Source organism: Littorina saxatilis, linkage group LG7, assembly GCF_037325665.1.
Source record: "Littorina saxatilis isolate snail1 linkage group LG7, US_GU_Lsax_2.0, whole genome shotgun sequence".
Classification (NCBI taxonomy): Eukaryota; Metazoa; Mollusca; class Gastropoda; order Littorinimorpha; family Littorinidae; genus Littorina; species Littorina saxatilis.
The window spans coordinates 2,697,757-2,712,727 of NC_090251.1; the positions used below are offsets into that span (position 1 = coordinate 2,697,757).

At 43.7% G+C, this 14,971-nt stretch overlaps 3 protein-coding genes across 3 annotated transcripts in view; 1 reads left to right on the forward strand and 2 right to left on the reverse strand.

Annotated features, from left to right (window-relative positions):
• LOC138970487 (fatty acyl-CoA reductase 1-like) overlaps positions 1-5,214 on the reverse strand; it is a 37,128-nt gene extending 31,914 nt beyond the window's left edge. The window contains exon 1 of the mRNA XM_070342943.1: positions 5,012-5,214. The gene's annotated coding sequence lies outside the window, so the exon portion shown is untranslated. The remainder of the gene's footprint in view (positions 1-5,011) is intronic.
• A 92-nt stretch (positions 5,215-5,306) lies between these two features.
• Positions 5,307-14,503, forward strand: LOC138970463 (BET1-like protein). Its single transcript, XM_070342915.1, has 4 exons — positions 5,307-5,418; positions 6,518-6,600; positions 9,472-9,528; positions 10,956-14,503. The coding sequence occupies exons 1-4, from the start codon at positions 5,391-5,393 to the stop codon at positions 11,124-11,126; spliced, it is 339 nt and encodes a 112-aa protein (XP_070199016.1). The 5' UTR covers positions 5,307-5,390; the 3' UTR covers positions 11,127-14,503.
• Positions 8,717-9,181, reverse strand: LOC138971918 (uncharacterized; the record flags this gene model as incomplete). Its single annotated transcript, XM_070344764.1, is given in 1 exon segment — positions 8,717-9,181. A coding segment is annotated over 1 exon segment (465 nt), but the record flags the coding sequence as incomplete, so codon positions are not given.
• Positions 14,504-14,971: the final 468 nt, after the last annotated feature.

A 14,971-nucleotide genomic window follows, 5' to 3' on the forward strand; every position in this document is an offset into this window, starting at 1 on the left:
TGATCGTATTCTAGACAATCATTCGTACAAAATACGGCGAAATCGTATGTAGTCTTGAGTCGAGCGTTTAAAAATGCCTGAGCCTGAAGGCGGGTGTAACTCACACCTCTTGATATCAGTCTGCCTTAGAGATGAGGATGGCCAGAATAGCACGCTGCATTTTCCTGCATAGAACTAAAGCGCGTCTGCCGCGACGGTGCCTGAGCTAAACATTGGCGGGCACTGCTCACAGCCCGGCACACGGCACTGTAAACATTCCCCGTCCCTTCACCTCTCTCGCCACCACCCGCCCTACCCTTGGTCTCATGCCTGTATGGGTTCCCGGGTCTAGAGAGGCTAGCTATGAACAGAAAATCTTAATAAAAATAAAGTCTGAAATTAAGGGGGCAGGGGGGATTACATGGGGAGATTCACTGTTGTATTAAAGGTACTGAACTTGTCAAATCCAGGTGCACGGAGCCCCTGGGGCTTTTAGTCATACCTCAGGCAGCTATCCGTTAGAAGAACTACCAAGTTTCATTGACTTGCACCCAAAGAGTCAAGAACTGCGATTTTTTTACAAATTAATTTCGTACTCGGCTGGTCTTGGTCTATTTTTGGATCTAAATTTAGATCAGGTAGATCACCACATCATGCACAAAAAGACACGTCACTAGCAAACTATGTCAGACGTCATCATGAGTTTGTGTAAAACAAAATGGAGGCCGGAATCACTCAGTTGAATCGAACTCCGACCAAACACCACGTAATAACTAGGTTAATTTATGCACTCGCGTGAACAAGAAACTGTCGAGCTTCACAGATGTCGTCGTTGGGTAGTTTTGGGTTTGTTTTACTACCATAGGAGGATTTTTGAACTGTAAATGCACTCAGCTGCAACCAAAACGAAGGCTGTGAGCTGCACTGTGCCTTTAAACATCTCTAAATTGTCTGAATACAAAAACAAAAGTAGCCTGCTGAGTTTCCCCTTTACAGGGCCGGACTAGGCGAAGAGGAGGGGGGGGGGTTGCCAGTGGTGGCCCAGGGGGATGTCCCCCCTGGCGGCAGGGGCGGATCAGTTCATTTTATGACTGTTTTTTTTCAAAAGTATATTGTGAAGATATGGGTGTGAAGGCGCGAAGCGCCGAGCTGACGGCGCAAAGCGCCGAGCCGACGGCGCGAAGCGCCTAGCTTGCTAGGGGGGTCCGGGGGCATGCCCCCCCGGACAATTTTGAAAAAAAGGATGCAAAATGGTGCAATCTGGTGCATTCTGAGGATGATCATTACCAGTTTCAGGCAGCAGATTTTGTCACTGATTAATACCCCAAAAATTGAAACTCAATGTAAAATAAAGAAATGCATACCTCATTCAATATTTTTATTTTTTGGCTGGGGGGGGGGGTCCGGAAACCCTAGAACCCACCCCCCCCCCTCGTTGTGGGGGTCAGGGGGCGAAGTCCCCTGAAGCTGACGGGTAGGTCATATTCTGAGATAAGAAAATGGTCGCTCCTTGCATAAAACGGCATAAAATAAGCAATAATAAAAAAAAAATTAAATAAGTAAGGTACATGTTTAGGCTAGGGGGGGGGTTGCGCAACCCCCATAACCCCCCCGGTAGTCCGGCCCTGCTTTAGCTGTCATGCAGACTGACAAGTTCCTGAGTGAGGCACTGCAGAAAATGTCTGCCTCAGGTGAGGTGAACAAATCTGCCCAGTGATATTTGGCAACGGCCCAGTAAGTAATAAGCTGACTTGCAGATCAGGCAGTGTATGTGTTGGCAGTGTGGCACAACAAATCAAGGTCAGTGCCACAGGGTGCCGGTTTGGGACAGGCAGTGACACTACTCAACGCAATGACCCAATACTTCGTTGATGACACAACCATTTGTCGAGGATAGCGTAGGCACCCGGTCTGCTCCCCGCCTAAAAAAGGCCAGTGCCGTTCCGTCTTCGAGGGACTGCGTGGGTTTCATTTCGGAGTTTTCCTTCTCCTAGACGAGTTTCCTTCCATGGATGATGAGCCTCCTCTACCCTCGTTTTGAATTCAGAGTGGTCTTCTCTTAGGATAGCTGCCTGCCAGGGTTGACGAGCCTATCCTGCCCAATACTAATTACCATGCTCATTATTGGCACAAACAGGTCTGCCCATAAGTTGACCCGGGAGTTTGGAAAAATATTCAGCTATAGCCCATCAAGCCCAGCGGTTTGAACCCCGAACTTTCTTTCTTTCTTTATTTGGTGTTCAATGTCGTTTTCAACCGTTCAAGGTTATATCGCGACGGGGAAAGGGGGGAGATGGGATAGAGCCACTTGTTAATTGTTTCTTGTTCACAAAAGCATTAATAAAACAAGAAGAGCAAACGCTCGATCGAGTCACTTTCGCAGTTCTGAATATTATATGAGGCATCAGATGGACAGGAAGAAATTGCTATTCACAACACAATGAGTCACGTTCACATAAAATTTGAGCCCGGTCACTTTTATAGTTTCCGAGAAAAGCCCAACGTTAAGTTGTGTGTTGCCGAACAGAAAAGGCTAGTTATCTCCCTTGTTTTTCTGATAACGTTCGTAAAAGGCTACAGATGTAAATACTTTGATGTAAAGAATAATCCTACAAAGTTTCAATCACATCCGATGAACTTTGTCAAAGATATAAAATGTCTAATTTTTCCTTTGACGCTGACCTGTGACCTCGAAAAAGGTCAAAGGTCAACGAAACCATCGTTAAAGTGTAGAGGTCATTGGAGGTCACGACTAAACAAAATATGAGCCCGATCGCTTTGATAGTTTCCGAGAAAAGTCCAACGTTAAGGTGGTGTCTACGGACGGCCGGCCGGCCGGACAGACTAACACTGACCGATTACATAGAGTCACTTTTTCTCAAGTGACTCAAAAATTGCTCCAGGGACTTGCAACATAGTACAATATATATGACCTTACTGGGAGAATGCAAGTTTCCAGTACAAAGGACTTAACATTTCTTACATACTGCTTGACTCAAATCTTTACAAACATTGACTATATTCTATTATCTATACAAGAAACACTTAAGTCTTGTTACAGAGGATTTCCATTGGTCAAAACTGAGCTCAGTGCAAAAGTGATATCGACAACATTTCTGTCAATATCAGTTTTGATATCGACGACCTCTTTATTGCTTCCCCACTTCAAAAACAAAAACACCTACATTTAAAAACAAACAAATATATATGAAAATGTAATTATCCCAGAATTTAGTTGAGCAATTAAGTGACTAAAGACTTTTTGAAAGAAAAGACATTTTGAAATACTGAAAAGTACAAGAAGAGAGTGAACAACAAGTCGCGTAAGGCGAAAATACAACATTTAGTCAAGTAGCTGTCGAACTCACAGAATGAAACTGAACGCAACGCAGCAAGACCGTATACTCGTAGCATCGTCACTCCACCGCCCGTGGCAAAGGCAGTGCCCGTGGAATTGACAAGAAGAGCGGTGTATTCGTTGCGCTGAGAAGGATAGCACGCTTTTCTGTACCTCTCTTCGTTTTAACTTTCTGAGCGTGTTTTTAATCCAAACATATCATATCTATATATTTTTGGAATCAGGAACCGACAAGGAATAAGATGAAAGTGTTTTTAAATTGATTTCGAAAAAAAAATTTGATAATAATTTTTATATATATTTAATTTTCAGAGCTTGTTTTTAATCCGAATATAACATATTTATATGTTTTTGGAATCAGCAAATGATGGAGAATAAGATAAACGTAAATTTGGATCGTTTTATAAATTTTTATTTTTTTTTACAATTTTCAGATTTTTAATGACCAAAGTCATTAATTAATTTTTAAGCCACCAAGCTGAAATGCAATTACCGAAGTCCGGGCTTCGTCGAAGATTACTTGACCAAAATTTCAACCAATTTGGTTGAAAAATGAGGGCGTGACAGTGCCGCCTCAACTTTCACGAAAAGCCGGATATGACGTCATCAAAGACATTTATCAAAAAAATGAAAAAAACGTTCGGGGATTTCATACCCAGGAACTCTCATGTCAAATTTCATAAAGATCGATCCAGTAGTTTAGTCTGAATCGCTCTACACACACACACACACACACGCACACACGCACACACGCACATACACCACGACCCTCGTCTCGATTCCCCCTCGATGTTAAAATATTTAGTCATAACTTGACTAAATATAAAAAGAAATAATAATCAGAGGGAGGGATATGGAACAGCCAAAACTGAGACAATCTACTTTTGTAATTTCTTTACAGTAAATACAAAATGTCCAGAGAATTAGCAATATATATAGATCTAATATTGACTGACTGTGTGACGATATCTTCTGCTATTGGTCTGTTGAGACTGATATCGAAATCGAGACTGGAGGTCGAGATTTTGATATCACCGTTGTCCGTCAATATTGGGTAAAAGTAGTAGTACCTGTTCGGTCAAACACAGATTCTGGCACATTTTAGTTTGCAGGCTAGGAGTTCATGGAAAGCAGCTGACACTAACAGTAACAGACACCGAGACAGACACAAGCTAGTACTAGTAGTAGTACATTTTCCGGTATAAAAGCAGCTGACACTAACAGACATTGAGACACACAAGCCATAGTACATTTTCCGGTATATTTTCTAGTGGTCAATCAACTGTGAAATCATAATGGGCGGTGGTCTCGGCGGCGTTTCTTTGCGCACTTCTTGTGTGGTTTTAATCCATCAATAGATTTCTTTCAACATTTAGAATGCTTGTGTTGTTCTTCTTTCCTACTGTCTTGTCAGTGCTCGGTCAGACAAGTACTTTGGGCAAGTTCGAACATTCGCAGAAAGACAGGCGAAACTGGGAGGTATTTCCTCACACACACGCTGCAATGCTTGGTATTCCACGGTCCCAGGTAAACCAACGAGAGTACCCGTGCACTCATGTGGGTACATGCAAGTTCCCGAGACGTAGAACGAACGAAACATAAAATCCTGTATGGAAATCTGCATCGGAATCATTCCATTCAAACAGCATAGTATCCGTAGCACATTTTCCTTACCTTTCTGAAGATCAACGTGCCTTTTTTCTGTTGTTTTTACGAATTTTTAGCCGGTGTTTCTGTCAGTGTACGTCAGCACGAACATGGGCTTGCCTAGCATGTTAGAGTTGTTACGCCAGTGGACTATGGCGTGATACAGGCTTCGGACAATTACGCCTTTCTCCGGAAAGAAGCGAAACAGTCTCTGTACTCCGTAGTTGCACTATCACGGAACCACCCGAACACTTCCGGAGCACAAAATATTTTCGGTGACACCAGGAAACAGGGTAGGTAACTCTGCGTAGTTTCCTCTATGCGCTTGAGTTCCTTCTGCGTCACGATCCATATTTTGTGACTCGCATTGTATCCTACTTCCGCTGCAATCGTATTTGTTGACAACATGGCAGACTGGAAGAAGCCTCGAAATGGTAATCTCTTTATCAATATGAACGAGTTCAGTATTACCGGGTTGTTTATTACTATATCCATTGGTAATATGTCCGTTGTCAAATCCTATCTTTCACAGGAAAAGAGTTATTTTTACAACCACAAACACAGTTGACTACAAATACAATCTTGTTCTCGGTCTGGGCATTTTTTTCGATCTATTCAAAATAGAAAATAAGTAAACTAATACAAGAAGTAAATAAGTTGTTTTGCAAGTACACTGTCAGATTTGCAGGAGTACGTGTAAATGTTGTTTGACGTTGTTTAGGGGTCAGCACAAAAGAAATGTTTATGTTACTGTTAGAGGGACCCGTCCCCCCCCCCCCCCCCCTTTTTTTTTTTAAACTTAAGGTGTTACGAGTGTGTTCAAGTTGCGGTTCTTGCTAATGTTTATACTCACTGAGTTACTTGCCTTGATTGCGACGGCGTATACGCACGGTCCAGTGTGCATTCGACAGGGGGTGCCCAATATGTACTGCTAGAACTAAGATACTTCTTGATTTCAGTAAATAGTTTCATTACATGTCAACTAGTTTGTTTTTAAATGATTTTTTAGAGATCACCAAATGGTATTGTGTGAATAACATCATTCGGTCGATTGTACGCACGGCGCCGTGCTTCTAGTAGCTCTCAGTCCATTCCTTCTTTCCGGTGTAGGATCCGGTCCGGTCCCCCCTCTGAAGTAGTCCCCCGGGGGACCAATTCGTGGCAAAAACTGCTCTATAATGGTCCCCCCTTAGACATCCAGCCTCGTTTTCGACTGGTCCCCCTGGCCCCCTCTCGAACTGGTCCCCCTCTTTTCTAACCAATGTAGAGCTATGTCAGGGTATTCAAGAGCACTTTTAGCAGGATCAGGTATCGCAAACGTCAAAGTTCGTTGTTTTGGATCAACTGCAGCAGGCTTTCTTGGTCGTGGCATTTTCAAACACAAAGTCAGTGACAAAACTGATCGTCTGCAAACTTGCACGCTCGCGGTCTTCGCGGAACCAACAGAACCGAAAATAGTGGAGGGGAAGTAACTCTGGTCACGCTGACAGCGTAGTAAACTGTAAAGTAAATGAAATGTGTGTTGTTATCCAGGTGTCAGCACGGAGGAGATGCTGGACGGTGAGAATCAACAGCGGGTGGACGGTCTGGCCAACAAGGTGTCGCGCCTCAGAGGGGTGGGTGTAATGAATGTTTGTGTGTGTAAGTGTTGATGTTTTAATGTGTGTGTGTGTGCGTATGTGTGTGTGTGTGTGTTTGTGCGTGTTAGTGTGTATGTGTTAATGTGCATGTGTTTGTATGTTTGTGTTAGTGTTACTGTTAGTGAGTGTGTGTGTGTGTTAAAAAGGAGGGACTCTTAAAAATAAAAAGTAAATTTTCAGACAGATCTGAAAAAAATCAAGGTACATCACAGTATTTCATTAACCCTTTCGCTGCCAATCAAAACTTACTTATGTGCATTCCTGATTGCCAGGGAATTTTGGAGTTCAGGGTGTAATAATTCACAACAAATTCTAGCTCCAAACTGGCAGTAGGTAGGTAAATAAAACCTATTTTATTTTTAAAGGAAATTGAACCGAGAATCTGATTTTAGTGTCTAAACATGGAAATAATAATTAGTTTGGCTTATAATGATGTTTAAATATGAACTTTTGAAAAATCAGTCCGGCGCATCTTCCGGTGCCTGTGGATCAAACACAGGTGGCTGTTTTGCTTGCTCCAAGAAAGGATCATAATCACTGTCATCTACCTGTTTCCAACGAATCGTCCGAAAGAAGATCTCCCCCTTCCCCTGTCAGTATCCATAATCATTTGCACCGTCTGTAAGGGGCACAGGAAGTAAAAAGCATGACGATTAACGTACACCAAGGACTAGACGTACACCAAGGACTAGACGTACACCAAGGACTAGACGTACACCAAGGACTAGACGTACACCAAGGACTAGACGTACACCAAGGACTAGACGTACACCAAGGACTAGACGTACACCAAGGACTAGACGTACACCAAGGACTAGACGTACGCCAAGGACTAGACGTACGCCAAGGACTAGACGTACGCCAAGGACTAGACGTACGCCAAGGACTAGACGTACGCCAAGGACTAGACGTACGCCAAGGACTAGACGTACGCCAAGGACTAGACGTACGCCAAGGACTAGACGTACGCCAAGGACTAGACGTACGCCAAGGACTAGACGTACGCCAAGGACTAGACGTACGCCAAGGACTAGACGTACGCCAAGGACTAGACGTACGCCAAGGACTAGACGTACGCCAAGGACTAGACGTACGCCAAGGACTAGACGTACGCCAAGGACTAGACGTACGCCAAGGACTAGACGTACGCCAAGGACTAGACGTACGCCAAGGACTAGACGTACGCCAAGGACTAGACGTACGCCAAGGACTAGACGTACGCCAAGGACTAGACGTACGCCAAGGACTAGACGTACGCCAAGGACTAGACGTACGCCAAGGACTAGACGTACGCCAAGGACTAGACGTACGCCAAGGACTAGACGTACGCCAAGGACTAGACGTACGCCAAGGACTAGACGTACGCCAAGGACTAGACGTACGCCAAGGACTAGACGTACGCCAAGGACTAGACGTACGCCAAGGACTAGACGTACGCCAAGGACTAGACGTACGCCAAGGACTAGACGTACGCCAAGGACTAGACGTACGCCAAGGACTAGACGTACGCCAAGGACTAGACGTACGCCAAGGACTAGACGTACGCCAAGGACTAGACGTACACCAAGGACTAGACGTACACCAAGGACTAGACGTACACCAAGGACTAGACGTACACCAAGGACTAGACGTACACCAAGGACTAGACGTACACCAAGGACTAGACGTACACCAAGGACTAGACGTACACCAAGGACTAGACGTACACCAAGGACTAGACGTACACCAAGGACTAGACGTACACCAAGGACTAGACGTACACCAAGGACTAGACGTACACCAAGGACTAGACGTACACCAAGGACTAGACGTACACCAAGGACGAGACGTACACCAAGGACTAGACGTACACCAAGGACGAGACGTACACCAAGGACGAGACGTACACCAAGGACGAGACGTACACCAAGGACGAGACGTACACCAAGGACTAGACGTACACCAAGGACTAGACGTACACCAAGGACTAGACGTACACCAAGGACTAGACGTACACCAAGGACTAGACGTACACCAAGGACTAGACGTACACCAAGGACTAGACGTACACCAAGGACTAGACGTACACCAAGGACTAGACGTACACCAAGGACTAGACGTACACCAAGGACGAGACGTACACCAAGGACTAGACGTACACCAAGGACTAGACGTACACCAAGGACGAGACGTACACCAAGGACGAGACGTACACCAAGGACGAGACGTACACCAAGGACAAGACGTACACCAAGGACGAGACGTACACCAAGGACGAGACGTACACCAAGGACGAGACGTACACCAAGGACGAGACGTACACCAAGGACTAGACGTACACCAAGGACTAGACGTACACCAAGGACTAGACGTACACCAAGGACGAGACGTACACCAAGGACTAGACGTACACCAAGGACGAGACGTACACCAAGGACGAGACGTACACCAAGGACGAGACGTACACCAAGGACGAGACGTACACCAAGGACTAGACGTACACCAAGGACTAGACGTACACCAAGGACTAGACGTACACCAAGGACTAGACGTACACCAAGGACGAGACGTACACCAAGGACTAGACGTACACCAAGGACGAGACGTACACCAAGGACTAGACGTACACCAAGGACTAGACGTACACCAAGGACTAGACGTACACCAAGGACTAGACGTACACCAAGGACTAGACGTACACCAAGGACGAGACGTACACCAAGGACGAGACGTACACCAAGGACTAGACGTACACCAAGGACTAGACGTACACCAAGGACTAGACGTAGGACTAGACGTACACCAAGGACTAGACGTAGGACTAGACGTACACCAAGGACTAGACGTACACCTATTCCTGTGTTTCAGATTGCACTGGAGCTGGAGACAGACAGCAAGGATTCTGTTCGCTACGCAGATGGCATGGTATGTGTGCGCTTGTTTAAAGTATAAAGTAATGTGCAATGGATTCGGATTGTAACATTGAATACACTGATCTCTCTGCCCCTGTCCAATGTCCAATGTCCAATGTCCAATGTCCAATGTCCAATGTCCAATGTCCAATGTCCAAACCTCTATCTCTGTAGGTTAAGAAAGAACAAACACTTCTGTCTTGTGTTGAAGCACAGTATACATGTCAACCTCTCTGCTTCTCTCACAACTTACAACCAAACACTTCTCTGTGTAGGGAATCAGTCATTTTCAATGTTTACACATGAGTAAGGCATAATGGATGATGAGACTAACACATTTATTCCTGTGGCTTTGAAAGGAACTCCATCCATTTCAAACTTCAAAAAAAGGTAGCAAAGAAATGACTGCAAGATTTCTAAAATTATAACTCGGTCAAACATAGCAGGAAGCCAGTAGAAATGGAAACGGACATGTGTCATAGGTGGCATTGTGTACAACATGTGTTTGCAGACCTCAGGAAACACATACAATCTCACCGTATTTTGTACACTTGATTGTCAAAATTAAGTTTAGTACGGTCGGTGGGAAAATATATGATCAAACAAATTCCGAGACTACTTTCTTCAGAAGCGGGCAATGGTTTAATAAATGATAACTTTGAAAGAAGCATTTGTTTCAAATGTTTTATTAAACTTCAATAACGTTGCAACAAACGCGTGCAAGGCATGTTTGAATCATCAATGTTCGAATGCTGTGTGTACACTCATTTTTCTGAAAATACACAAGTTTCTTTGAGAGTACTCCAAGTGCAAAACCATGGTTCCCAGGACTGCATTTGGGAGATCGAGCGCGTGGTATTGGGTGCCCTTGGGGACTAAGGGCTAAACTAACTGGTGTTTATTAAATGAGCGCTTTTGCTGCTAGCCCTGCTTACCTCCCCTGGCGCGAGCGCGACAGGACACGGGTGAAAAATCTCTTCTTTGCGATGTGTAAATCAGTACTTTTCTATTTTATTCTGCAGCTTAGGTAACTGCGCGTAGTCTTTATTGTTTTTTAAATGTGTGGTGTTGAGGTATGTCCGAATCATATGCTACCCATCTTTTACACATGGCGCAGTTACCTAAGCTGCAGAAATTAAATAGAAAAGTACCGATTTACACATCGCAAAGAAGAGATTTTTCACCCGTGTCCTGTCGCGCTCGCGCCAGGGAGGTAAGACGCTTCTCTCCCTTGGGCCAAGGGAGGTGACCAATGCTAGCAGCAAAACCGCTCATTCATGAGGCTTGTTTGTGTGTAGCGCAACTCTTGTTGCTGCTAGCTTTCCACTGGGAGGAAACGACTCAAATTTCTCTGCAATGGGATCATAAAGTAAATGAAATTAAAAAATGAAATGCAATAGTTTTGACTGAACCAGGCGCTGTGTGTGTGTGTGTGTGAAGGGGTCGGACTTTGGCAGTGCGGAGGGCCTGCTGACCGGAACGATGAACCGCTTGTCCAACATGGTCAACTCTGGAGGCAACAACCGACGTCTCATGTGCTACATCATCGCTGCTCTCGTCACCCTTTTCATCATCTTCTATTACATCGTGTCCAGAGTCACTGCATCGTGAACAGACAGACATGTGGGGAGTCATAGGTTTTCTCTACAAATATGTTATACGATTTTGAAATTAACAGGTTTTTGCAGGGGGATTGATTTTTTTTTTTTTTTTTTTTTTTGGGGAGGGGGGGGGGGGGGGGGGGGGGGGGAGAGATTGGCCATTATGAACAGCCAGAAATGTGTGGAGTTCTGGTTTTTCTTTTCAAAAAGTGAAAGGCTGAAATGTACAGGTTTGGCCAGGAGAACCAACTTTGCTGTCAAGCATGTGCAATTGTATTTGTGTATGACTATACATTTCTCTGCTTATGGTTTGAAATTGTGCTCCAGTGTTGGAGTCAAAAATTACTCTTGTGGATTTCTTTTTCTTGTTTGACTACAAAGTGAGGGTTCGGGATGTTCAAGTTCTCAGTGTGTTTCTCTTTTTGCAAGTCAGGTGATTTGGGTGCTTTTTTGACTCACATGCGAAGCAAAAGTGAGTCTATGTACTCACCCGAGTCGTCCGTCCGTCCGTCCGTCCGGAAAACTTTAACGTTGGATATTTCTTGGACACTATTCAGTCTATCAGTACCAAATTTGGCAAGATGGTGTATGATGACAAGGCCCCAAAAAGCATACATAGCATCTTGACCTTGCTTCAAGGTCAAGGTCGCAGGGGCCATAAATGTTGCCTAAAAAACAGCTATTTTTCACATTTTTCCCATTTTCTCTGAAGTTTTTGAGATTCAATACCTCACCTATATATGATATATAGGGCAAAGTAAGCCCCATCTTTTGATACCAGTTTGGTTTACCTTGCTTCAAGGTCAAGGTCACAGGAGCTCTTCAAAGTTGGATTGTATACATATTTTGAAGTGACCTTGACCCTGAACTATGGAAGATAACTGTTTCAAACTTAAAAATTATGTGGGGCACATGTTATGCTTTCATCATGAGACACATTTGGTCACATATGATCAAGGTCAAGGTCACTTTGACCCTTATGAAATGTGACCAAAATAAGGTAGTGAACCACTAAAAGTGACCATATCTCATGGTAGAAAGAGCCAATAAGCACCATTGTACTTCCTATGTCTTGAATTAACAACTTTGTGTTGCATGACCTTGGATGACCTTGACCTTGGGTCACATGTATTTTGGTAGGAAAAATGTGTAAAGCATGTGAGTCGTATGGGCTTTGCCCTTCTTGTTCTGTTTTTGTTTTGTTTTTTGGGTTAACAGAAAAATAAACACCTTTGTAAATTATGTCAGTGATGATAATTGAGACGGGAAGAAATAGGGAACGCTCGTCGGATGTTTTTGGGTGTGTACAAAATTGATTGTTCTGGGATTTTTTACGTCAAATATGTCTTCCCTAGTCATGAAGATGCTTGGAAAGTTAATGCAGGCTTTCCTAGCCTGCTGGGGAATGGAGGTTTAGTTTTCTGCATGTCTAGAACACTGCCAAAAGGTTGCCTTTTGAGCAGATGGTTTGGTTTTAAACCAATCATATTTTTATGAACTCAAACTGTCATGATTCATAGATCTATGTGGGTGTGGGTGTGTGTCGGTGTGTGTGTGTGAGTTTTTACTGACTGTTCACATAGTGGTGTTGGACGATGTTGATAGCATGACTTGCCAAGATTGCACTTTGAATTGTTACTGTGCATCTCTGACATGATATCCAATTATTCTGATACAGTGGTACCTTTTCATGTAAGGCCCCTCTGATGAGCGGACACCTCCCTGGACAGGACACCTCTGGTTGTCTATTATCGCAACCAAAATATACCTGTCATGACAGGACACCTGCAACGTAGGGACACTTGTGGCTGGTCCCAAGCGTGTCCTTTCATGGCAGGTGCCACTGTAGCACATCATGTTGTGACATGATTATCGATCAAGAGAAGGCTTAGTGTGTGCCAGACAAGTGACTGAGAATTGTAAAGTGAAGTGTCCAGACTCTGTATTGTATTCCGCGTTTGTTTTATGGATAATCATGTGGACAGACACATTCTGTTAATACTGTGGAACCCCCCTTTTAAGACCTCCAAAAATCTGAGAAAATTAGGTCTTAAATTAGTTAAAAAGGAGGGAGTCTTAAAATGGGTGTAAATTTACAGATGTTATGAACTGACAAAGTAAGGTCTTAAAAAGGAGGGAATCTCACATTTGGGAGGGGGGGGGTCTTAATAATAATAATAATAATAAATGAGCATTTATATAGCCCAACATCATAACTTTACAATGATGCTCTTTGTGCTTGGGGGCTCCACTGTAACGTTGTGTATGGGTTGTGAAAGAGTGAATACCCTTGCTTTTAGTGAGGCAAGCAATCAACGGGCCAATCACTAGTGAGACAAGTAATCAACGGGCCAATCACTAGCGAGACAAGCAATCAACGGGCCAATCACTAGCGAGGGGTGTCTGAAACACGTGGACAAGGAGCACGTGTGGATTGTTTGTCTCACTAAAAGCAAGAGTGTTCACTCTCTTTCACAACTAATTCAAGGGTGTTCACTCTCTTTCACAACTAATTCAAGGGTGTTCACTCTCTTTCACAACTAATTCAAGGGTGTTCACTCTCTTTCACAACTAATTCAAGGGTGTTCACTCTCTTTCACAACTAATTCAAGGGTGTTCACTCTCTTTCACAACTAATTCAAGGGTGTTCACTCTCTTTCACAACTAATTCAAGGGTGTTCACTCTCTTTCACAACTAATTCAAGGGTGTTCACTCTCTTTCACAACTAATTCAAGGGTGTTCACTCTCTTTCACAACTAATTCAAGGGTGTTCACTCTCTTTCACAACTAATTCAAGGGTGTTCACTCTCTTTCACAACTAATTCAAGGGTGTTCACTCTCTTTCACAACTAATTCAAGGGTGTTCACTCTCTTTCACAACTAATTCAAGGGTGTTCACTCTCTTTCACAACTAATTCAAGGGTGTTCACTCTCTTTCACAACTAATTCAAGGGTGTTCACTCTCTTTCACAACTAATTCAAGGGTGTTCACTCTCTTTCACAACTAATGCAAACCTGACAGAGTTTTTTTCCTAACATAGTCTATTTTCCATTTGTATTTATGTGGATATGAACCCTTGTCTTACGATACCGGCACGGTTAGTCTGGTGGTAAGGCGTCCGCCCCGTGATCGGGTCGTGGGTTCGAACCCCGGCCGGGTCATACCTAAGACTTTAAAATTGGCAATCTAGTGGCTGCTCGGCCTGGCGTCTGGCATTATGGGGTTAGTGCTAGGACGGGTTGGTCCGGTGTCAGAATAATGTGACTGGGTGAGACATGAAGCCTGTGCTGCGACTTCTTGTCTTGTGTGTGGCGCACGTTATATGTCAAAGCAGCACCGCCCTGATATGGCCCTTCGTGGTCGGCTGGGCGTTAAGCAAACAAACCTGTCTTACGATTACCCATTTCTACCCATGTTGATCCTTGATATCAGTACTGACATTCCTGAAATCAAACAAAGATGAGATTTACAAGCGATACATTATTTTTAAAAGGAAAATATTTTGTAGTTGTGAATCTTACTGTGCATTAAATTATTTCATTGACGTGTCAGCTCATGAGATACGAAATGTTTCTATTCAGCATGTTTGGCAAGGAAGACGCAAACAAAGAAAGAAAAAAAGAAAATTACAACATTTTCATGATTTAAATAAAAAGAAAAGCAATCCAGTTTTATTTGATGTTCCTTTGCATTCATTCATGAGAAAATGGGTTATCGTCTGTGATAAAACGAGTTGAAACAAATGTTGCATGTTGTAATTTGTGAAAACCCTGTAGTGGTTTTGTTGTTGTTGAAGACTTGCATGTTGTTGATCATTGTGGGAACAGACACAGATTTTATTTGTGCGAGGCTT